This window comes from Gymnodraco acuticeps, unplaced genomic scaffold, assembly GCF_902827175.1.
Source record: "Gymnodraco acuticeps unplaced genomic scaffold, fGymAcu1.1, whole genome shotgun sequence".
NCBI lineage: Eukaryota > Metazoa > Chordata > Actinopteri > Perciformes > Bathydraconidae > Gymnodraco > Gymnodraco acuticeps.
In genome coordinates, this window is record NW_022992126.1 from 691,795 (window position 1) to 716,597 (window position 24,803).

Here is a 24,803-nt window from a genome sequence, read left to right on the forward strand (position 1 = left end):
TCCTGGTCGAAGCCAGGAAACCCTCGCTGTCCCTGATGAGCCTTTCAGCTGTGTCCTCAGTCAGATAACTTTCCGGCGTTTTACCTCAAAAAAGCACAGTCAGCACTTCAGTCCAGGAAGCCCCTGGCAGTACGGTCCAGTCTGGGAATCAACATGTACAAAATTAGTTGAAATATTCACAGGTTGTCTGAGGGAAGTAGTTGCTAACCTTTATGGCTTTTGACCCCATTGAAATGAAGCAATGGTTACTTGTCACCCCAAAGTACATGTTATCACATTGAGTGGCAACATGATATGTGGGCACTAAGTAGTTACAATACGTATATGACCCCTTCAGATTAACCATAGGATGACTTGGTAGGTTCTAAACTTGCAGGTCATATGTTAGAGTCAAAATAAAAGTTTGCATAAAAACATTTTTCATGATCAGCCATCAGACTAACCATGCTGAGCAGAATTAGATCACAGTCAGGGACCAAGAGTGCTCTGCTGCTCTATGTTTAAATGATCAGCTCCCTAGCCACATCTACAGTACTTCTGGGATTTTAATCTTTTATATCGTCTTAGCTTTTTGCTAGAAGGGCAGAGGAACTCAATGAAACTAGTAGGTTTTTGCAAAAAGCTTACTTTCCTTTGCCATGGATCTTATTTGTATTATATGCTGCTCAAACAGATCACTTAACTATTCTGACGTAGAGGGGGTTGCGTCCACTAAATTAGGAACATTATTTATCATTGTGTTTATATTTTCACCTGCTGTACCACTTCAGATCCAAATAAATTACAATTGCAAACTCTTGTTGCCTTGCAATATTTTGTTCAGACTGTTGTTGAGCTACGTACTGAATTACCTTTGGAAACTTAAAAGGACATCTTTAGGTACACATGCATGTTAAGGCAGGAATGGTTTTGGTTCGGTCACACAGCTATACTTAAAGTGAGAAAAATGTGTCTCTCCCCGAGTTATTGATGGCTAACCTCTCCAAAGGTAATCCACTAATGCAGCTGCTTGCCAATCAGCAGTAACTGCTTTAATTAACAAACATGTTGACTTTGCAATACAGTACAGTATGAATGGCCTCTGAGATCCTGAACACTTGATGACCAGGTGCTTGCTCATCAAATACAGGAAACTGTCTTAGCCAGAATTAAATAAGATGGATGCCCAATTCATCTTTTAACAGTCGCACCAATCGCAGGTGATTGTTTTAAGCCCACTGTGATGAACTGCTTTTTGATTCCAAAATGTTTTACGGCTACAGAGCAAATGATAAAGTACCTGCGATTTATATTTTTGGGATTCATTATTTGACTTCAACAACAAAGATGATTTCAAATATTGAAACATTATGTTTTATTGTTGGCAAATGTAAATGTTCAAGTGCAATACAACTGTTTCCCAATATAAAAGGATAATCTTGATCCATAGTCCTGATTTTACTAACTTAATCATGACATGGCGTCTGTTCGTACTGAATGGATCTAACACAGTTGCTGTCAGGGCCAAAGCTCTACAGAGTGAAGAATAGAGTGCAGAGCGTCTGATTGCTTTTATCTTATCTTTGGACTTCTTGCTGCTTAGCCAGCCATGGGAGTTGACAGGAGGCCCTGTCCCTGTGGGGGCCATCGACAGGAAGACAGAGTACTGTTTTCCCATGACATCATCACCATTAATTCACCCTATTGAACTGGAATACCCCGGAGACACACATGGAGACACACATTAGACATCATTTTTTACTGCCACACGACCACAGTATACATTTCCCTCAGCAGACCTCACATTAACATTTTCACAAGAAAAGATTTAAGAATTGGATCACTCTTTGTGTCACCATGCTGTGAATGGTTGATGCCATAGTCAGTCAAATATGTGCACATTTCCTTGAACTAATCTCGCCAACAATTTTTAGAGAGACTTCATGAAATTTAAAAAAATTAAATGTATTCCAAACACATGACACAGACACTATTAAGGCTTCTTTAACTATCTGGTAGATACTTAAGCTTTCAAATGCATTCACTAAGCATCTCTGCCCAGGATTGTTCATCTTTACCTAATCAGCGATTTCTCTCGCCAGGACTCAAAATCCTACCTCGGATCAGCAACCTCTAAAGTACCAATGCAAAATAAATATATAAAGCTGACATTATAGTTGCCTTATCTCTCCTGTGCAGTGACTTGACTTCACAGTGCCACTTCTCTGCATTCCAGGAAATACCTGTGGTGAAATTATGTGAAGCCTGAGCCTACAAAAAAACGAGGCACGGGCTGTGAAAACATGATATTAAAACATTTGATGTCAAGCTCACATGGGCTAAGATTGACTTTGACCTATAAATCCGCAATCTGCTGATAAGACTTTACTTTTGGCATGGTGTTTTGGTGATGAGGTTGTCAATCAAACCTCGAGAAAGCCCAGTGGAGACTGAATCAAAGACTGCTGAGGTTTAATTTGTTCTTGCTTCTTCTCCCTTTTCCCCCTCTTCCTGTCTCCCACAGATCGAGAAGACCAATCCATTCTTTGCACGTAAGTATACAGCCTCAGTCAGTTGCTTCATAAATATCAATTTTATAATAAAATGTCTTGTACTTTATTGAAACTGTTGTTATTTCAGCATATTGTTTGGTTTATTATTGGTTGTCGATTAAACAATTGGTAACTCAAAGCCTATACTTTTATGCCTGTGGGTCTTATTATGAGTTAAACTGAGCCCTAAGTCCACAATGTATAGCATACAATTCATGGTTGATTCACTATCCTTATTCTTGTCTTTTCCCCCCTTTTTATTCTCGGAAATAACATCACTTGGTGCAGTATATCAGTCTCTGTGGCATTTCGTTCCTCTGAAATAAATGCAATTCAAAGGGACAATAATACATGCACTGGTAATTAAACTACAGTTCAGGAGTGCAAGTGAACCAACGATCTGCCCCGGGCCTTCACAGTCATTGTAGATTGTGTGTCTCAGTGACATTGACCAGACTGTCACTACTTGAGAGAAAGTGTGAAATGTGGGTCTGAGAAATGCCTGACATTTTTGCTACACAGCCCTCTGGCGTCCTTTCAGTGACAAGTGTCTACATATGACAGGAATGTCACCAAAGAAAATGTCAGAGAGGCTATCAAGACACAAACCAGAAACAACCCAGTTACTCATGCAGGGTGAATAGTGAGGAGTTTGTGTCATCCTCTATATGCATAGTGTGTGTCTGACTATCATTTATAAAATAACTTTACATTCAACAAAATACAACCCCAACACAAACAAAGCTGAAAATATAATTTTGGGATGACTTTAAAAAAATGTAGGTTTTATTTTGAATGAATAACATATTATACAAATGAGGTCATATTCAACCCACGTAAAATGATCCTAGACAGTGATGACGAATTTACATCAGAGTACGGAAAAGCAAAGAAAATATTACATTTGAGGCGACATGTCTTTGTAAAGCACAGATCGTGACGGATTGACTATTTTTATATAATGCTTTGTTTAAATAATGGTTCGAATTTGTAATAAAATCATAATCTAGAGTTAGAGTTCAACACCTCAAGAACGGTAACAAAATATAGTTTAAGGGTCAGTAGTTTGCATTAATGTTTCTTTTTTTTAAACAAAAGACGAATATATTCATGCTTTCACACAAAAAGGTTATATGCATGATCTCGAGGGCTTTGGCTTTGGTGCTCAGATTGTGCCAAACTCATTGCAAATAATATAAAACACTAACAAACTAAATAATGTCAAAGTCAGCTACCTGTGTATATTTTTCTGAAGTATGGGAGCAGAGAAAAAAACAGACATAATCCCTCCATGATTTCCCTCTGTTCACAGCAGCCTAAAGGACTGGCACTAACACAGTTATCCCAGTCCTTACTGTCACACTCTCTATCTGAAAGAAAAACAATATTTTGTGCATACTTGGTGTATGCAAATGTGCACTTACTGTAAAACCTCAAGTATGCTCTAAATCTAAACTGCTTCCCTAAAATCTTTGCATGGCTTGGAGAATTGTTTCAGTTTTTCAATGCCGTGGTCACTGTATGACAGAGCAGATAAAAGCAGGCTGCACATCAACAGGTCAGCGACCACAGGACTAAACCTGACTAACACGCACTGCAGAGAAAGAGACACATGACAAGACACTCACGAAGAATATACTTTCAGTCTAAATATTATTCTCACATTACTTTCTTGTGGAAAAGAGGACGGGGCTTGTGTTCTGTCATCACCCAGAAGCACCTGCAAATCTGTAAAGTTAAGAGACAGTAACTTTATTGATACAGTTTTTAAAGGTCAAAAAGTGACTGAGATGTAGACTTAAAGGGTTGATTCTGAAGAGTTAAGTATGTCACACACACTGTTCTGAAGATCTCTGTTTTGTGTGTGTCTCCTTTGTCCCACAGAGGTGAGTCAGGAGCTGGCAAGACAGAAAACACAAAAAAGGTCATACAGTACCTGGCACATGTGGCCTCCTCCCACAAAGGAAGAAAAGACCACAACACGCCTGTGAGTATTCTCTCATCGCTCTAAGTAATGTAAGCAATATCTTCTCAAAGCCATAGACGAGACTGAAAAGATCCATAAAAGGTGAATTACTAACATTGGATTTGAAAATGAATCATTAACACTATGCCATGTCATCTCTCTGAATGGCCCCACAATCCATTAAGACTAGGTTGTTTATTTTGACCCTATTAAAAATGTATTTAAAGTAACAAACACTATAAATAACTAATGATCAGCTTGACCATAAGGGGGTTTTATTCTATAAATACCAGCTCCTGTAGTAGGCAATATGGCTCTTTGTGTACAAATTCTAACAATGTGCATTTGATTATCTGTACCAAACAGCCAGAATCCCCCAAACCAGTGAAACAACAGGCAAGTCTCTTTACTTTCTTATACTCCATGTTCTGTCGTGTATGCTAGACTCACATTTTCTTATCAAACATTTTTACTTTTGGTCTAAAAAGGCCTGTCTGAAATGAGATAATTAAACACCGTCAATAAGTTAGAAGACACCAGATGTGTCGGTTTACACTTAGTGTGATTTCGTAAGTTTAAATACCTCAAAACAGCATATTTAGCTTTTACATTGTCTCTCTCTGTCAGGCCCAAAATGCAGTTGTAAGTACATTTCAAATCTTTGCATGATTTCTCAGTCTACCTTAAGTGTGTTTTATGTGAATGACTTCTGTTAGACGTACCACACTTTAAATGTGCTTGCCATTATTATGATTCACAGAAACAGTCATATGCATGTTGTATGTATTTATGTGGTTGTCACATGTTGAGCCATCCTAAGCTATATGAAGCCGAGCCACTTCTGCTGCTGCAATAATGATAATAATTGCCAAAGCAAGGCGTATATTATATTTGTGTAGGTCACCTGACCTAGAGCGCTGCAGGTAGTTCTGATAGCAACATAACCTGAGTAACTACAAAACCACTGATGTATTGTAATATCAACTGTTGTAATTCTATCATTAGACTGCTGTCGGTTATACCTAGATGACGGCAATAAGGCCTCATTCAAAATGTTTAGCTTGAACTACAGGTTAACTTGTATCCATGACATTAATGCAATTTTATTATCCTCCATGATAACAATTGAATTTCCCTATTCCTGCAGAGTGGATCCCTGTTTTATGTGAGTAGTATGTAGTTTCTCACCTATCTCGCCTAACTAACAATATAAAAGGGGTGCTATCCCACTCTGTTTCCATCTCCTCTTGAACCTGAAAAGCAACTGCCATCCAGCAGTATTTATCAACCTAACTTTGATCTGTACTTCCTGTCCTCACTGAGTTAATATACTTCTTCTATCAGACATTTAACATTTACATGACTTACAGTGTGAGGACCCCTACCCTCATAGAGCTCAATCTTTGCTCTAATCTTCTGTGTATACACTAATGTGCTTCTTTAAGCAGATAGATACCATGCTATCACTATGGATTAACAATTAGAAAAAAGGGAATTCCTTGTTATTTTGTTCAACCAATATTGTTTTACATTCGGTAGAATGTGTTATAGATATATCCAGAGGTGTCTGCATTTGTGATTGACAGGGAAAAAACAAGATATAATTAAACCAAGCATTATTCAAAATCTTTCTTGTAAATGCATAAACAGAATCAGATCAAATGATGTTCATCAGTCAGTCCGTGAAAGTCTAATTGGTAGACTTGGCTAGTTTTCTATCAATTAATGAATATTTGTTACTGAAATAGAAGAATGAATATCCTCCAGTTGTCATTACAGCTAATGAAATCAGACAACAGCAAAAGTTACATCACAAGATGTGTAGCAAACGTACCTAAAATAAATTAAAGTGCTTCACTGGTGTTCAAGCCAACTCATCCTAACCACTTGACCTGCATCTAGTGGGCGATTTCATACACTAAGTTATATTAAGCCTAGAAGGTTTGTCGTCCCACATGATTTCTCCCCTTTGGCTCGTACCTCTCCACACGCTGCATGTCATTCCCAATTCTCCTTCTTCTGCTGATGATAAGAGCAACTTGTAATATTTACCTATCCTTGAGACCTCCAGAGCAGATGGAGAGCTACGAGTACACATCCACATCTTGCCTCTGCTTCATGAGATTTAGTGGAACAGTTTTGACTGATCCTCTTTGGACTCCACTCAATCTGTCCTAAAGTAACGCTCCATGGCCTACAGACAGCCTGCACGTTGATGAGACATGCATGTAGCTAAATACTTTCTATAAAGACAGAACAATTAGTTTTATAGGAGATGACAAGAATGATTTTGTATGTGTTTCGGGAGATCAGTAGTTGTGAGTCCTCTCAGGTTGCCTAAATGTTTATCACAGCTACACAACAATTGTCCGCCTCATGTGAGGGAGGCAGCTCTGTTGGCTGTCAGAAGCCTGGCATGCTCACTATCAGGAATGTGGGTCAACTTCTAATGCTGCCTAATTGGCCCCCCACCGGTGTTTGTAATCTGCACTTTGTGTTTATATGCGTACAGCAGACCACACAGATGGGTAGAAGCTGCCAATGAACAATTTCCAGCTACTAAGTTGCACCACAGGCCTGTGTTTATGTAGAAACAAAGGTTTTTTGGTTGAAACCCCATTCCTGGTCCTTTTCTAGCTTTCAGAGCGGTGGTAGAGTTGATCTAGTTTAGCCCTGCTTCTTTCCAGCTGCATAAAAAACTGAATTAAAAGCAGCCCATCATGCTCTCCGGCCGAAGATCACATTACATGCCTCACATCCTGAGTGCAATGCTGATTCCTCATTCCAGAGAGCTCCCTTGTGTGGAACATGGCCTCCTCCAACCCTTTGTGTGTGCAGCTATTTCTGAAGTCATTTGAAAGTATTCCGCTCAGCCACAAGAGGAAAAGTAACATAGCAGAAGAAAGTGTTTTTCTCTCAGCCATTTTGGATTCTGTGGTCGTGACAAAGCCCACAATGTGGCTGAGATGCAAACACACTGCACCACCTGTCCAAACATCTGCACAACGCATTTATTTAATTATTTAGCTTCTTTGTACAGTCTGATGAAATGAAGCCAAAGTGTTTCTGTGGCTGTCTGGCTTTTCTCACAACAAAGAAATCTCCCTCAATCACATTACACTTAAAAATATAAAACTAATGCGAATTGAATAAACTTGGTTGTGAAAGATGTTATGATGACGACACAATTTTCACAGGATTCGTTTTTTTTCTCATTTAAATCTTCTATCACATGAAGATGTTGGCTCTATCTTCCGTCAACATATTGCTATTAACACAAACTGACTGGGAATTGCCATTACCAATTACATGACATGTACATGACATCGTACCTTAAAGAGGAAGAAGGACATATTTATCTATACCTTCAGAAATGTTACATCAAACAGAGGTTGCCTCTTTATAATAGTTTTCACAAGTTGTTTTCACATTGTTTCTGCCTGGTGTTGCTTTGGATGCAAATGACTTTGTTAGTAAAGGGATAACATGACATCTGTCTGTATTAAACACATGACAATATTTCATCTGTCTTTGTCTGCATGTATGTTTTTCTATAATCAGTAATTCACAAGTTTATACTCTGTTTTTTGCTGATAAGTCAAAGGCCTTCTGTAACATTCCTCTGTTTTTCAGGGTGAATTGGAACGTCAGCTTTTACAAGCCAATCCCATCCTTGAAGCTTTTGGGAATGCTAAAACAGTGAAAAATGACAACTCGTCACGTTTTGTAAGTATAGAAAATGAATATTCATGTAGATAGGTTGCATTTTGTTATGTGCATCAAAGTCTAATCCATCCCGTATTCCAGCCTGCGACCATCATTGCACAAACAGACCTTTCATGTTCCCTATGGCTCACACCCTTTTATCTAAAAGTACTACAGTCAAATTAAATGATGCTGGTTGAAGTCCTGTGTGTCAAAATAATGGGATGTTTTGAATATAAGCACGTCTATAACCTATTCTGTGTGTAGATGATTTGTCTTAGTCTCATGCTTTTTAAGTTTGATGTTATATATATAAACATCAAGCTTAATCCTCACCATGAGGCCTCAGCTTGTGTTACAACAGAGTTATGTAACAGATTGATTTCTGTATATCTTGTCTTGTGCACTTTCTGAACATTAGTGTTAATCTCTGCAGGGGAAATTCATCCGCATCAATTTTGATGTCACCGGATACATCGTTGGAGCCAATATTGAAACCTGTATCCTGCTTTGAAACGATGGACCAGCACTAAGTAGCGTGTTGATAAAGATATTCATAAAGCGTTTATTGGAAGTTGGGGAAAAAATCCATTTATACATACATTTTGATCTGGATTTGTCTACTAATTGGACCTGTAATCTAGGAACCATTTCTCATGTAAACAAGTTTTGATTCTATGTCCAAATGAACGACCAAATAGATATTTTCTTGACCGTTCTGTGTGAGACTTACTGGAGAAATCCAGAGCTATTCGTCAAGCCAAAGATGAGCGCACCTTCCACGTTTTCTACCAGCTGCTGGCTGGAGCTGGAGAGCACCTCAAATGTAAGTAGACTGAAGTTTAAAACTACCAAGGTATATTATGTTTCTGTCAATCTCGACCAAATCTGTTTTTGGCAGCTGAACTTAGTAAAATACAAGTTGACAGTATAACTAATAATAATATGAAATAGTTCACATTCAAAACATCACATCTTAACCACTTCTTTTAATGTTTTATTCATTACAGCGGATTTGCTTTTGGAAGGATTCAACAGCTACCGGTTTATGTCTAACGGAAACATCACGATCCCCGGCCAGCAGGACAAAGATAATTTCCAGGAGACGATGGATGCCATGAACATCATGAGCTTCGGCCATGAGGAGATTCTGTGTACGTTACCACAACACTAGCAAGAGACATGCATAAACATAAAAGTTTCCCAAGAGTGTTGCTTTCATTACTACGGAGAAAATGACTTATCAAGGTCCCTCTGAATGTATTGTTCACAGAGAAACAAGCAATCTCTGTACTGTACCTGTGTTTATGCAATGCTGCATTTTTGAGTGAAAAGAAAATGAAGGTGATGGTTAAATAGTTTGTCATTTGAATGGGATTTGATCAAATTGTTCAGTACATGACCATAAAAAAACACACCTGTTTTTGTCAGTTCCACTGCTTAAACACATCCATGTAATGCTACAAAATGTCACTACAATATTAATATTTTCCCCTTTTTATATCTGTAGCCATGCTGAAGGTGGTGTCCTCGGTGCTTCAGTTTGGTAACATTAGCTTTAAGAAGGAGAGGAACTCTGATCAAGCCTCTATGCCTGATAATACTGGTATGTATCCCACACACACTCATACACACACACAGACATGCGCAGGTTGCAATCCTTTTACATCTGCTTTATAACCTCCCAGCTCACAGGTCAAGAGATTATTTTCCTCCTCTTCCTCTTCCCATATATACTTCAACTCCTCTCCTCCCCTCTCCCTGCCTCCCTCACGCTGCGTCCTTATCCACAGAACAGAGGAACTAGTGATTTATGTCTTTTCTCTCCCCGGGCCCAGTCAACCGGCCATTAAGCCACATTATTATGAGGATTTACTCCAGAAGGAAATGGGGCAGAGTCTTCCAGTTCCTCCACATGAGGCACTGCGTATTTGGCCCTTAAATAAGGGAGACAGGGAGAGAGGATGAGTCCAATGCCAGTGATGCAGCTCGGCCAGATATTCCCAAATGCAACAAGCAGAATCCAAGACTGAGGCAGAGGTTTTTTTTAGTAGTACAACTTGGCTGAGCTTAAGCAGATCATGCTTTTCTACTTTTCCACTATCTCCAGCCATGTAAAATATTACATTTTTCCTCATTAAATCTATTGAGGGAACATCTTTAAAAAGATTTCTGCTTCATCTTAAGGTTCTATAGTTTTTTTTAACGATGTGTAATAATATCGATTCAATAACATATTGTCAATGCAACACTAAGATCTTCATCAGTATCAAAACCAAAAACAAGAAATTGTCTCCGTAACGTTTTGTTTAAAGATATTAAACATTCAGGTATATATCAAATATACCCTTTTAAGACGTGTGTTGTAGCCTCCTTTTAATCTAATTTAAATAACTGTGTATTCCCTGTTGTGTGTTTTTCCCATCTCTGTCTCCCAGCTGCCCAGAAGCTCTGTCATCTGCTGGGTCTGAATGTCATGGAGTTCACCAGAGCCATCCTGTCCCCGAGGATCAAAGTGGGAAGAGACTACGTCCAGAAAGCGCAGACTAAAGAGCAGGTCAGTGAGCGAACAACAAGTCGTCATCTTTCATTTCCAGCTCAGATCCACCGTAACACTAATCATGGTCTATTCCAGGTTTCATTTTTGGATTTGATGTGCATATATTCTTCATTTAAATCATCAGTACAACTTCATAATGACTAGAGCTGCAAAGGTCTGTCTGCAAACCGATCAGTCTATTGAAAAAAAAAATCTAATTATTTTGATCAGTGATTCATTTTTAAAGTTGTGTTTCATACATGAATGGCAAACAATGCAGGTTTTCTTTCTTTCTATTCCTTTGTTTGAAGCATCCGCCTAGCTTTTTCTCCAGCCGCTGAGCTCCATGGGGAATGTTGTAAAACAAACCGACATGAAATAAAAACTCTGAAGTTGAAACATTTTAAAAAGTGATGGCTGTACCAGTGAAGGAAAAAAAAAATGATATCTAGCCTTGTATTGTATTTTACTGAGCACATACGAAGGCAAGTTTTACTTTCTCTGAAACTTCTCCAAAGTACGTCTCCTGTTTATAAATCATTCATTTTAAAGTGCTATTGCAGACTTCTGATCATTATGGCTTCAGCTCAATCAAACAGCCTTTGCCTCAACTGTTTTAGATATCAATACACGTCTGTCACATTAACGGTATACAGTATCTCCAAGATGTAAGAGTCCATTTCTGAATCTGAATTGTACTGACTATTGCCCCGATCTACCTGTGCTCGCTCTCTGCCATGGCCGCTCTTCCTCACCTGACATTGTCTTATTTTACCTCTGGTTTCCTTTTCTCCCTCCAGGCTGACTTTGCTGTTGAAGCTTTGGGTAAAGCGACATACGAGCGTCTGTTCCGCTGGCTGGTCCATCGCATTAACAAAGCTCTGGACAGAACCAAACGGCAGGGGGCGTCCTTCATCGGCATCCTGGACATTGCTGGTTTTGAGATTTTTCAGGTTTGGATAAAATCTTTACAAGTTTTAATCTTAAAATAAGAATGTTTGTCAGGTTGTGGCTGGAGAAAATGTTTTTTGCTGTTGTTGTCATTCTCTTACAAACTATCTACATTTGAGGTTTTGAGCTCTTGTCATTTACACATATTTCATTCGTTCATGTTCAGAGTATTGTTTTTCTTCTTCCCTACTACAGTTGAACTCATTCGAGCAGATGTGCATCAACTACACCAACGAGAAGCTGCAGCAGCTTTTCAACCACACCATGTTCATCCTGGAGCAGGAGGAGTACCAGAGGGAGGGCATCGAGTGGAGCTTCATCGACTTCGGCCTCGACCTGCAGCCCTGCATCGACCTCATTGAGAGGCCGGTCAGTGTGGATGATTGGCTGATCTACTTGTTTTGTTTTGAACATACTTAAACTCTTCAACAAATATGTTCCACTTGTTTTTTTAAACTATTAAGCTATGTCTCATTGTTAATAACACACTCTTAAGTTTCATAATACTTTTCTTATCCAGTATACAATATTTAACTGGATACACAGTATTTTTTAAATAAATCATGCTTTAGTCGCAACATTGTTTTTTAACCACCTGCTACATTTTATGCGTTTTAGAAAGTAAATGAATGAACAAACATTTGCTTAGTTATATCTGCATTGAGTCAAAGTTGATAGTTAGTATTTGAGATGCCAACCATAACGCTCCTGAATAATAAACACAAAATGCAAATACTTTAAGTTTTATCTCACTGTTATAAATACAAATGCCTCTCTCTCCCAAGGCTTGAGTTCTGTCTTGTTATTGTTCCTTCAGGCGAACCCTCCAGGAGTGTTGGCTCTGCTGGATGAAGAGTGCTGGTTCCCCAAGGCCACGGACAAGAGCTTTATCGATAAGCTGAGCCAGGAGCAGGGCACACACTCCAAGTTCCAGAAACCTCGGCAGCTCAAGGATAAGGCCGACTTCTGCATCATCCACTACGCTGGCAAAGTACGCTCCTTTTTAAAAATGTCTTTAGGAATTACACTCAGCAGGTTTCTGTCTTTGTTAAGTCCTCTGCTGGTGGGTTCTCCAAAGGAAAACAATTGGTTCACTGAAGGATAAAGCTCTCAGTGTATGGAGCTTGTTTAAAGATTATTAGGGCTGTCAAGTTAACGCGTTAATAAAAAAAAAAATTAACGCCACTAATTATTTTAACGCGATTAACGCATGTGTATTTTTTTTCCTCGGCCGCCCCGTAGTTTCAGAGCGCATCGAGTTTAAAATACCATCTACAAGCTGATGCTGACAGCCCCGCTCCTGCCGCCCGCTTGTGGCAGACCACACTTCCACGCTCACCGGCAGGCACCGACTGGCTGTTGGGAGGACCGGGAGGGTGTGTGTATGTGTGGCCCGAGCGAGCGAGAGAGAGACCTTACGTGTATTGTTGTTGTTAGCATCTGGTGCTAGCTAGCTGCGCTAACGGATATACGGAGCTGTTTAAATGAAAATAGAGGAGCGACATTTCGCCACAACTGCGCCGAGCACTTGACTTTATGCAGGAAGCCAGACAGTGGGACATTGTACGAAAAGTCAGCACACTCAGCACGGATAGTGCGCAACATGATTGCAGCGTCCAGGCAGCTCCCGTTCGAGCATATGCCTTGAGTTGCACATAGCTCCAACGATCCATCACACACACACACACACACACACACACACACACACACACACACACACACACACACACACACACACACACACACACACACACACACACACACCATTTGTATTGTATTATTGTATGAGAGAGGTTCCAGGTTGAATTGAGGCGAATATTTGTAATGTTCAGAGGTTGTTGTGTTTAATATTCATGAGAATATTTGTCATTGTTCAAATGATAATAAACATTAGCATAAAGCATATTTGTCCACTCATATGTTGATAACAGTATTAAAAACTTGAAAAATATTCCTCTAAGGTACATTTAGAACAGATGAAAAATGTGCGATTAATTTGCGATTAATCGCGATTAACTATTTGAATCGACTGACAGCCCTAAAGATTATAGGTCAGGCTCTCTTCCAAACTGCACTCACAGACACAGACACATAATGAAAGGGTCATTTTATTAATCATCTATGCTTATACAACTGATACCCTTATAGTTAAAGTGGACCTATCATGCTATATTTGAAACATATATTGTAGGGCCATACCTATATAAAACATGAACCAAACAAATACCAAACAGATCATGCATTTTAGCCATGCCTCATTTCGCTCTATTTGCTCTTTTCCAGCCCTGTTTTTGCAGGGGGCTGATTCTGTGAGAAGTCTTCTTCGCTGCTTTTGTGGCAGACTACAGCGCCACTTACAGGCCTGGCATATGTACTACAGCGTCTCCAGCGCTTTCGAGCGGTCTCTCATTCCCCTGATAGGTGGAGAGTTGCCCATATAGGCGGAGCACCCCTTTTCTGATGTCAGAAACATTCAAATAATAATCAGCTCCGTTGCAGCCCCGTTTTTAGAGATTTGGGTATGGAGGAAAAGAGAGAGGGTTGTGTTTTCTGACACTTGGTGAGTTCCCTGACACACAGGGGACACATATTCATGCATAAAAGACGTACTAAAGTGCATTTTGCATGATAGCCCTTTAAGTTTCATTGCCAGGACAGTTCCTAGAGTGGAGTGAATGTTCTGTTTTACTTGGATAGTGGTGGTCTAATGGATAGTGAGGTGAAAGTGATAGTGAGGTGAAGATCGGAAGGTTGTGAGTTCAAATCCCGCCAGGAACACCACCTGGGTAAGGCACTTAGCCCTTAGTGCTTTGGATAAAAGCGTCAGCTAAATGAAATGTTATGTAATGTACTTCCATCCTACTTAGAAACATATAGTATGTTATATATAAATATATATATGGCTCCCTTGCAGGACCAGCTGCTTTATTAATGTCTACACTCATATTTTCCACTACATCTCTTTTCCTCCCTAATATTCTTCTGCAAAATGTAAACACATTACATTACATTGCATTTAGCTGACGCTTTTATCCAAAGCGACTTACAATAAGTACATTCGACCAGGAAGACACAACCTTGAAGAAAACAGAATCATATAAGTACATCAGGTTTCATAGAGCCAAACATTTCAAGTGCTGCTCAACTGGCTATAGATAAGCCAGTCCTTTATTAGTATATAAGTGCTCTGTTAGCAATTCTTTGTTAGTAATTCTATCGCTCGAAGTGGAGTCGAAAGAGATGAGTTTTCAGTCTGCGTCGGAAGATGTGTAAGCTATCTGCTGTCCTGATGTCAATGGGGAGCTCATTCCACCATTTTGGAGCCAGGACAGCCAACCCACCAAGACAGAAGTCGAAAATGATGCAATGTTCTCCTGTGGTGGGATTTCAGGGAAATACTGACTCCTGGTTTGATTGATATGACTTAATATTGGAATGGATTTGGAAGTTATGAGGTGTGTTATCCAACAGGACTCAGTCTCTGCAGGGAGACCTGCTGAGGAACACATCTGCTTACCATTAAGTGAACTTTGACGTCTTACACCACAATCAGTCAAAAACACAGAGGTTGAACTGTAAGAACATCTGCTGTGGAGAAATATCTGCAGCCCCATTAAGCCAAATGTTGTAAACAGGAGTATGCACAAAAAATATTACCTCTCAAATGCAGCCTGAAACGCTGCAATAAAGTGTGACCTGTGCAGTATATAAAGTTAGTATTCGTAGTATGTCAATTTGTCAGATATACAAAAATATTTATACAGAGATTTCTTATTGAATATATGTTTAAGCATCATAGGCATTAATACACAGTCTGGATGGTTACACAAGAATGCACATTGATAGAGTTGTTGATACAGCCAATACTTTATAGCTAATCCTTTCTCCTTATGTTTCCTCTTCTGTCAAATGACTTCCTGTTCATCCCACTAATTATAGTTTGAGCTCCCCACAGACCCCCAGTGAGACCCCTGCCCTCAATGTTTAAGGTTTTTACCAAAATTAATATTTGAGGGTTAAAAATAAATAATCTTATCTCCATTTCTATCGGCCCATATTCCTTGTTTACATAACAACATAAATATTTGTCTTTACTTTTTTTTTTTTTTGTGTGTGTGAGCAGTGAAAATGTAAATGTATAAACAAGGCTTAAACTATCTAATGGAGACATTTTACCTCAAATACTTTTTGACTTTCTATACTTTTGGCATTCAATAACATAAACAGAATAACAATAAAACCTGAAGAGCTGATGTTTATTGACATATATTCAAACAAATCCTTAAATGTGCTGTAATAATAATAAGGTATTAGTTTTGTCCATATCTCTGAGTTGTACATGCGATTGTTCCAGGTGGACTACAAGGCCGATGAGTGGCTGATGAAGAACATGGATCCCCTGAACGACAACGTGGCCTCTCTCCTGCACCAGTCAACTGACAAATTTGTGGGTGAACTTTGGAAAGATGGTAAGCTGCTACTTTCTTATCTCTAAACATTTCAAATGGTGTTAAAAATAATCAATTTTTTTTTTAACTCATCCGTTAAAATTCTGTATGTATGTACCTGTTTGCTTCTCACTCAAGCCTACTAACAACAGCTCTCCTTGTTGACCAAAGCCTGTTCGTTTATGATAACTGAGGATACACTTAACGTCGCCCTCCCCTCCCTGTCTCTTTCTCTGTGTTGTAGAGATTCAGACCATTCAAAGGGCTTCATTCTATGACAATGTCACTAGTCTGGATGACCCCGAAGGTGAATGAATGGGTCGTGCTGTAGCTGACCTGGGCCAAAATAATAATAGCAACACATTTACCAGTAGGCAAAATAAAATTGATTGCCAGAGAGGTTCTTAAAAGTGTACTGGTATATTTTTGCCCAGATCTGTATGTGTCATGCTTCAGCCGGTGCCGTGTCTGTCATAGCTACAATGGCTCCCATTTGCTTCCAGGCTGCATGGCTCCCTTGTCTCAGCCAAAAGCAGTAGTCACTCCTGAATATTTAGAATATATTCAACTGCTCCCTCTAGTCGAATCAACGTGCTTTAGTTTGTGTCAGTATTTTTGTAGGCTGACATGGTTCTTGTGATCTCTGTGTGTCCAATAGCCCAGAAGCAAGTGTTTGGATGGAGTGCATTGCTTCATAGATTATTTCTGTTTCTGTCCCTCCTCTGTCGTGATACATCCACGAGCAATTTAGGGTTCGAGTCCTGACTGAAGACTATTTAATGACATTAATTTCCCGCCTTCCTCCTGCCTAGATAGGATCAGAGTAGCGGGAAATTGAAAGCAGATGTCGGTATTTGTTTTGGCTCCGAGCTCAGCCCTCAATGTGAGGGTCCAGACGGCAGGCCATACATCATCTCAGTCTAAACTCCAGCAGTCTGTGACTAGACAAACAGATTTTATTTAGACAGTTGGATATTAACAGGTGCCATAGTGTATATTTAATTGAGTGTTAAATCATAACATATTACTAAATAAGTCTACTGACATTATTGCTAGATTATAAAACAATTTCAATATGTAATGAATAATTCTGTCAATATTCTATATTCCCAACAAAAATCTGCACAAACTGACAGGTTCCTTTATCACCATGCACATTTCACAGGCTGAGTAGCATGAACTATGAGTAGTCAATTCCTCCTCATGGGTAAAATTGTTGGAGTACTCTTTTATTATAGGTTGTAAAAAGGTCTATTGTAATATTTATTCATTCAGTGTCTGCAACTCCTTTAGTGTTAACATGTTAGAAGTCAAATGTTGAAAAGTGTTCATGTAGCTGCCATCAAGAATCGTCTCTCTAATCCTTGAGGACCAAAGAAAAGCATTTAAATTCATCTTTGTTAATATGACATATGACCCTGTATGTACACACCCTTAGGAAAAGATATGCTACACTTCCCATCTGCAGAAACTAGTGTTAGTTATACCCCTGAGTGTTAGACTGCAGTGTGTAATGTCTTTTTCATCCATCTGCACTTCATGTAGCTACATTTTGTCATTGTGTGGCTGCTGCTGCTGTTTTTTCTCTGCCCCCCCCCCCACAAAGTCTCCTCGCTCTAACCAGTTCTCCCCTCTCCCCACCAGTCGACCGCATCGTGGGCCTGGACCAGGTGGCAGGGATGAACGAGACAGCCTTTGGCGCCACCTACAAAACCAAAAAGGGCATGTTCCGCACGGTGGGCCAGCTCTACAAGGAGTCGCTCACCAAGCTCATGGCCACACTGAGGAACACCAACCCCAACTTTGTCCGCTGCATCATCCCCAACCACGAAAAAAGAGTAAATAAAGAATCTATATGTATTTGTTAGAATCTGCATGTTGAAAAGTGGAGAGTCAGCGACCTTTAACGGTGAAATTATAATTGATTTACCCTGTACCATGTTGAGTCTGCTGTCACTTGATTTCTGGTCAGTCTATTGCGTTAATTGCTTTGAAATCCAGTAATGCTAATATCAGTTCAGTTTAAAGAGCAGAAATTGTACGATATAAAAACTTGTTTTTGGTCTTAATTGTTTATTTGTTTCTCCTCCAGGCTGGTAAACTGGAGCCTCACCTGGTTCTGGACCAGCTCCGGTGTAATGGAGTCCTGGAGGGGATTCGTATCTGCAGACAGGGCTTCCCCAACCGCATCGTCTTCCAGGAGTTCAGACAAAGGTGACAAACCACAAAGAAGACACTTTCTTCTTAACTCCATTAACATTTTTGAGAAAGAAGCACTGATCATGATGTACTTTATTGTTCACAGATATGAGATCCTGACACCTAATGCTATCCCCAAGGGTTTCATGGATGGAAAACAAGCCTGTGAAAGAATGGTAGTGTTTGTTTTTTTGTTCTTGCTGTATTTTAGTTTTGAGACAGAGCTACTAAATGTAGGGAGTTTTGTTTTGCTTTTGATCAATATCCAGGAACTTTTGAATCAAAGAACTTACCTCTTTAAATCTAAATTCTTTGAAAAAGCCTGTAGTGAAAACTCTAAAACAAATACTTGTTTGATTGTGATGTCAAACTGTTTTTCTTAGCATGTCATACATTTTTTAAAACAAAATGTAAATGTTACCCTTCAGAGGTAAATACTTAACAACTGTTTATGTGTTGTTTATAGATCCACGCCCTGGAGCTGGACCCCAACCTGTTCCGTATTGGTCAGAGTAAGATCTTCTTCAGAACCGGAGTCCTGGCTCACCTGGAGGAGGAGAGAGATCTGAAGATCACCGACATCATCATCTACTTCCAGTCTGTTTGCCGTGGATACTTGGCACGCAAGTGGGTGCCAGATCTCTGTTTTATTTTATTTTATATGTATTACTTTAGCAGATGTATATGCGTTTAAATGCACAGGATGATTTAAGGACAGTGATGCAGCTTACACATTTGTCAAGTGTAAAGGCATTTCTCATGTCAAGTCACAACTTAGTGCTTGTAGCTCATCCTGGTAGTTCCCATAAAAGAAATCACAAGTACTAGTAGTACCCGTTGAGATTTAGCATTATTACCAGAGCAGTGAGGGAATACACTATTTATTAATTTGTTTGCTGCTTTAACAGCTCATCTGTTCACTCAATCCAGCCCAACCTTGTTTTTTAAAAATCCTGCAGACTTGAAATGCACCCCTCTACCTCAACACGGCTATTATTGTTCCATTTCTTCTCTTAGGGCCTTTGCTAAGAAGCAGCAGCAGCTGAGTGCCCTAAAGGTCCTCCAGAGGAACTGTGCTGCTTATTTGAAGCTGCGACACTGGCAGTGGTGGAGGCTCTTCACCAAGGTGAGAAACCCTGACAGCATCACAGCTGTACACTTCTGCTCCAGCTAAAGATCTGAGCATTTCAGAAATGACTGATGGAATACCTCAACATGGAGAATACTCAATATCTCCATAAGGCTTTAAAATGTTTTGCTCCCTATTGTATTGGAATTTGCAAGCGTTTCATGTTGTCATCAAAGAAAAGGGTTTTAAGGTTTTGAGTTAATCAAACTCCATCTGCTGAGGAGTACAGCTCAATAAAGTCCAAACGTTTTTTATTGATTCTTGCCAAGGTGGAGAATAAAGTTAATCCTATTTTTGCCTTACTGAGCTTATTAGAGCAGGGTGTCCGCATGGCTTAAAAAAGTGTTAACATACTTAGAAAATAAAACAGGTGAGGAGCAGGTGCTATCAGACCTACAGCAAACACCATCGCTACTATGTTATGTAGCAATATGTCATTTCATCGTGATTGGCAAGTGTCCATTTTAGCAAAAAACTAAATTAATTTAAGAGTTTTTAAAAATATTTAACCATTTAAAACGCTGCGGAGGTTGATTTGTTTGTCTTCTCTTCTACTCTGTCAGGTGAAGCCTCTGCTGCAGGTGACCAGGCAGGAGGAGGAGATGCAAGCCAAAGATGAGGAGCTGGTGAAGACGAAGGAGAGGCAGCTCAAGGTGGAGAACGAGCTGGTGGAGATGGAGAGGAAACACCAACAGGTAAACATGCACTCTGTTATGGAAAGTACAGAACATAATGGGCTTCAAGCTCAGATCATTTTTGGAACAATTACTTCACCAAAAGGTGATCAATTCAGAATTGAAACATGATTTTAATCCTGCAAGGATTTATATAATTTTGTTCATTACAAATGGAAGGAATCAATCTAATGTCTAAGAAGGCTGGATATATGTTTGAACTCTCTCCCTTCTCCAGCTCATAGAAGAGAAGAACATCCTAGCAGAACAACTCCACGCAGAGACGGAGCTGTTTGCCGAGGCCGAAGAGATGAGAGTTCGTCTGCTTTCTAGGAAGCAAGAGTTGGAGGAGATCCTTCATGACCTGGAGTCCAGGGTGGAGGAGGAGGAGGAGAGGAACCAGAGCATGCAGAATGAGAAGAAGAAGATGCAGTCACACATCCAGGTGTTTATCCTCATCTGTTTAAACTCCTACACGCTCCAATCACTCGCCTATTTTTGATTTTGATATTCTGAATTCATCCTAATAGTTGTTGCATATAAAAATGTTCCTCATTTGAACATTTAAATAACCTTTTGACATTTTTATAAAAGTTGAAGAGAGTAGGATTCCATATTTGAGTAGCTGAGTTTGCAATTGGTAAACTCCTATGTTATTCCTTAAGAGATGTTTTTCTCACTTGGATCCTTTATCTATTCATATTAAATGGTTTAAAATAATTGTACAGTTTAATGCAAAGTGTTGTAGCTTTAGAGAGCTTTAAATGTCCGACTTCCATCACTTTAAAAACGTGAGTGTTTAGTCTATAGCTTCTTTGCACTGGTTTACGTGTGTGTGTGTGTGTGTGTGTGTGTGTGTGTGTGTGTGTGTGTGTGTGTGTGTGTGTGTGTGTGTGTGTGTGTGTGTGTGTGTGTGTGTGTGTGTGTGTGTGTGTGTGTGTGTGTGTGTGTGTGTGTTTCCCTCTCCACAGGACCTGGAGGAGCAGCTTGATGAAGAGGAAGCTGCAAGACAGAAGCTGCAGCTGGATAAAGTGACAGCCGAGGCCAAGATCAAGAAAATGGAGGAGGACATTCTCATGCTGGAGGACCACAACTCCAAGTTCCTCAAGGTGAGAGGATTAGATCTGCCAAAGATGGGTCGAACAAGAGCCAGAAGGAAAAAACAGTCTATAAATTAGATAAAATAAGGTCATAAATATGAGTGATTAATAGAAAAATGTTGACCTTCTCACCTCTAAAGTGACAGTATAATTTACTTATTTCACCCAACAGGAGAAAAAGCTGCTGGAGGACCGGATCGGAGAGATGACCTCCCAGCTGACGGAGGAGGAGGAGAAAGCGAAGAACCTCGGCAAGGTCAAGAACAAGCAGGAGCTGATGATGGTTGACCTGGAGGGTAAGGGCTCCCAGCAAGCTGCTGCTTATATCATAATAACACTTATTAGGACAAACAATAAAAGATGGATGGCCACCGTCACAGTTGAAAGACCCATTTAGTTCTGTTAGCTGTAATTCTATAAGAAGTTCCAGTAGCATATATGACAGAAATTACAGTATAAACTAGTGTTAATTTCGTTGACTAAAACTATGACGAAATATGTTCGTCAACGACCTTTTTTTCCATGACGAAAACGAGACGATGACGAGACGGCACCGACGGCAGTAAACAATAACTGTAACGAAATCATCATGCAATATCGTTGACGAAAAGTGACGAGACGAAAATGTAGTTTACTAAATAAAAACTATGCCAAAATCTCTCTTTACTTTCGTTGACGAAAAATGAGGAGATGAAATATTATCAAAGATAACGTTACATCTCTGAGAGTCAGTTTTTCTCCCAGCAGTTCCATTTCCGGTGCTGCGGCAGGGCAGCAGCTGTGTGTCTGTGCTGCGCGCGGCGGTAGATTTGAATTACACCGGGCAGCGGCACAATATGAACTGTCAGGAAGACTCGGGTCGAACTCATGGTCTAACTAACCTTATTTAACAGAAAATAAAATGGCAACAACAGGGCTTGGGAGCAGTGGTCGCACTCGCGTTAACCGAATACCCCCCCGTCAGCGCGAGTGAGTGATAAATTGTGCACTCGACGGATAATAATGGATTATGACGGAAATGTTACGATCCTGTCCGTCAAAATGACTGACAACGAAAAAGTCTAAAGCCACCACTGCTTGGGAGAAAGAAACGATGTGATATTTGGGCCCATTTTTGCTACAATGAGGCGGAGAAAAAAAGCGAATGCATTGTTTCATCAGAAGGGAAGCAATGTGGCCATAACACAGGTAAAAACACCACAAACCTGAGCAGATACTCTCTGCAAAGCTTCTTAATCATTCAACCTGTGGTTTTCATCAAATAAGGACAAGATATAATCTTATTGTGAAATAAGTTTGACTAAAATGACAAATTATTGGTTTTGGCTAGAAGTTTGACTGAAATGTTCTATATAATCTGATGACTAAAAAAGACTCAACAATTTTCATTGACAAAAAGTAGACTAAAATAGTTAGTTTTCTTTGACTAAAATGCTCAGACTTTTAGTCGACTAAAACTTGACTAAATAAAAACAGGATGAAGGTGACTAAATATGACTAAAACTAAAAAGGACACAGGACTAAGACTACAACTACAACTAAATTATATAAACACAAATGCGCTACAATGAAAAGTATGAACGAATCGCGGAAAGAATACAAATCTGAAATCTATTAATGATTTTTTTACTTTTCATGACTAGTAAAAAAAAAACTGTTTTGTTATTGTCAGTAGTAAATATGTGTCGCTAAGGCCCGAGGTGTGTAACCCCCTAATCCCACCAGGCCGCTGCGCTGCGGCGTTTTTAGCGATCGCGGCCACTCTAGTCAATGGGTGCTATTCCACCAGACCCGCTGCGCTGCGCCGCGCTGCGCTGCGCCGCGCTGCGCCGCGGCTCGAAGCGTCCCAGAAGCTCCTCGCCGCAAGGAATTTCTAATATATAGGATGATTCCTATTTTTGACGCAGCGCAGGCAGGAAGTGGAACGTTCATCCAACAACTGCGATGCTGCACACACGACGCTCCGGTTCTGCAACGTTTTGAAACGCGCCTGGTGGGTTATCACGCAGGAGGAGGTCGCAGCCGCAGCGCAGCGCAGACGCTTCCGGTGGGATCAGGGGGTTAGACAGTTTGTAAAAACACTCATGCATTTCAGCAAAGCAGTTAATCTGATTAGCATGAGTTGTGTCAGGCTGTTAGCAATTAGGTGTTGGTGGCTTTTCACTTTCTGTGACCTTGTTGTGCCTCCTATTTGTTGTCCCTCTGTGACTTTGCTCATTTACCTCTTGTGATTAACTGAAGCCAAAAGTGTTCACATTTCTTACTAATCATTGATTTTGCCTTTCTTTCAGAGCGTTTGAAGAAGGAGGAGAAAACGCGCCAGGAGCTGGAGAAAGCCAAACGCAAACTGGATGCTGAGACGACGGACCTGCAGGATCAGATTGCGGAGCTTCAGGCCCAAATAGAGGAGCTGAAGATCCAGCTGAGCAAGAAGGAGGAGGAGCTGCAGGCGTCTCTGGCCAGGTCAGAGGTCAACATATACAACATCAAAGTACACACAAAACTGACAGCTTCAGACACCTTCAGTGAAACATAAAACACTGATCAACTCAATTCAAACATGAGCTTTTTAGCAGGGACAATTGATGTCCTAAGTGTGCTAATGGTACAATAACTGAAAACAACATTTGTGAAAAATCGAATAAAGGAAAGTATTTGATCATATGACCCCAGTTCAATAAAACTCTTATCAGAAACTGAGCCAAAGGTTTCCTTACAGTAGACAAAGGGACACATCCTATTATATTCAATATCTATTTAATTCGTTGTCTGAAAGTAAAAGTATTTCTGTCCAAGCGCTTTGCTATTCACAATGATTGTTAGGCTGCGATGGATATTGACTGAGCTTAACAAGTGTCTAATTGATTAATTATTTTTTTGTATTATAACACTCACTACTGGGTGAACTCCTGTGAACCCGCATAACTATGAACCTAAACTGATGTGGGAAAATATCACTGTTAGTGCTATTGCTCGTCGTTAGCATGTGAAGCACAACTTCACTCACATCCTCTTACTAGTGCAGCACATCCTATTTCCATGACAACTGCACTCCAATTCAATAGAAAGACCGAAAATAGACAAAACACAAACAAGCACTCAGTCAACTCGAACTCTGACTCTGACTTAGAGCAGAAAACGTCTTCAGCTGCTGCAGACGGTCCTTCTGCAGACCTACTCTGATCCTTCACTCTTCTGTGTTTGCCTTCAGCGTCTCTGGCTGAGAGCTTTCATGTTGGAAGCAGCGTGTCTGATTACAGGCAAATTGATGTTGATTGATGGCGTCAGCTTTTATCTTTGAAGTTGTTTTTCCACACGAAGCAATAAAGAGCTTGGCTAAAACAGGCTGTCATTTTTGCTGTGAAGGGGAAAGTGTTTTTTTACTATCACAACATTTCTCTCAGCTATGGCTTTAAGCGTTGTGTTTCTTACCACAACATATATTCTTGATTTATTTAAAACCTCTGTGTGTCCAGATTCTCTAAACAGTAGGAACAAAATATGAGCTATGTCATATTTAATTATTTTCCCATTTAGCCGTCCCCAGATGCATGTTGATGA

General features: G+C 39.9%; 1 protein-coding gene across 5 annotated transcripts in view; it reads left to right on the plus strand.

The window, feature by feature from the left end:
- Positions 1-24,803, plus strand: part of LOC117537959 (myosin-10) — a 60,877-nt gene that overhangs the window by 23,478 nt on the left and 12,596 nt on the right. Inside the window, exons 4-29 of one of the 5 annotated variants that reach the window (XM_034203418.1) lie at positions 2,504-2,531; positions 4,416-4,518; positions 4,864-4,893; positions 5,125-5,139; positions 5,645-5,662; positions 8,131-8,223; positions 8,639-8,702; positions 8,930-9,028; positions 9,213-9,356; positions 9,713-9,808; positions 10,641-10,759; positions 11,542-11,694; positions 11,888-12,061; positions 12,510-12,683; positions 16,047-16,161; positions 16,385-16,447; positions 17,785-17,978; positions 18,233-18,354; positions 18,446-18,515; positions 18,806-18,966; positions 19,357-19,465; positions 20,032-20,163; positions 20,381-20,587; positions 21,114-21,251; positions 21,415-21,538; positions 23,534-23,705. In XM_034203418.1, the coding sequence (XP_034059309.1) occupies positions 2,504-2,531; positions 4,416-4,518; positions 4,864-4,893; positions 5,125-5,139; positions 5,645-5,662; positions 8,131-8,223; positions 8,639-8,702; positions 8,930-9,028; positions 9,213-9,356; positions 9,713-9,808; positions 10,641-10,759; positions 11,542-11,694; positions 11,888-12,061; positions 12,510-12,683; positions 16,047-16,161; positions 16,385-16,447; positions 17,785-17,978; positions 18,233-18,354; positions 18,446-18,515; positions 18,806-18,966; positions 19,357-19,465; positions 20,032-20,163; positions 20,381-20,587; positions 21,114-21,251; positions 21,415-21,538; positions 23,534-23,705 (2,917 nt within the window). The remainder of the gene's footprint in view (positions 1-2,503; positions 2,532-4,415; positions 4,519-4,863; positions 4,894-5,124; positions 5,140-5,644; positions 5,663-8,130; positions 8,224-8,638; positions 8,703-8,929; positions 9,029-9,212; positions 9,357-9,712; positions 9,809-10,640; positions 10,760-11,541; positions 11,695-11,887; positions 12,062-12,509; positions 12,684-16,046; positions 16,162-16,384; positions 16,448-17,784; positions 17,979-18,232; positions 18,355-18,445; positions 18,516-18,805; positions 18,967-19,356; positions 19,466-20,031; positions 20,164-20,380; positions 20,588-21,113; positions 21,252-21,414; positions 21,539-23,533; positions 23,706-24,803) is intronic. The other 4 variants (XM_034203422.1, XM_034203421.1, XM_034203420.1 and 1 more) reach the window with 4 other exon arrangements.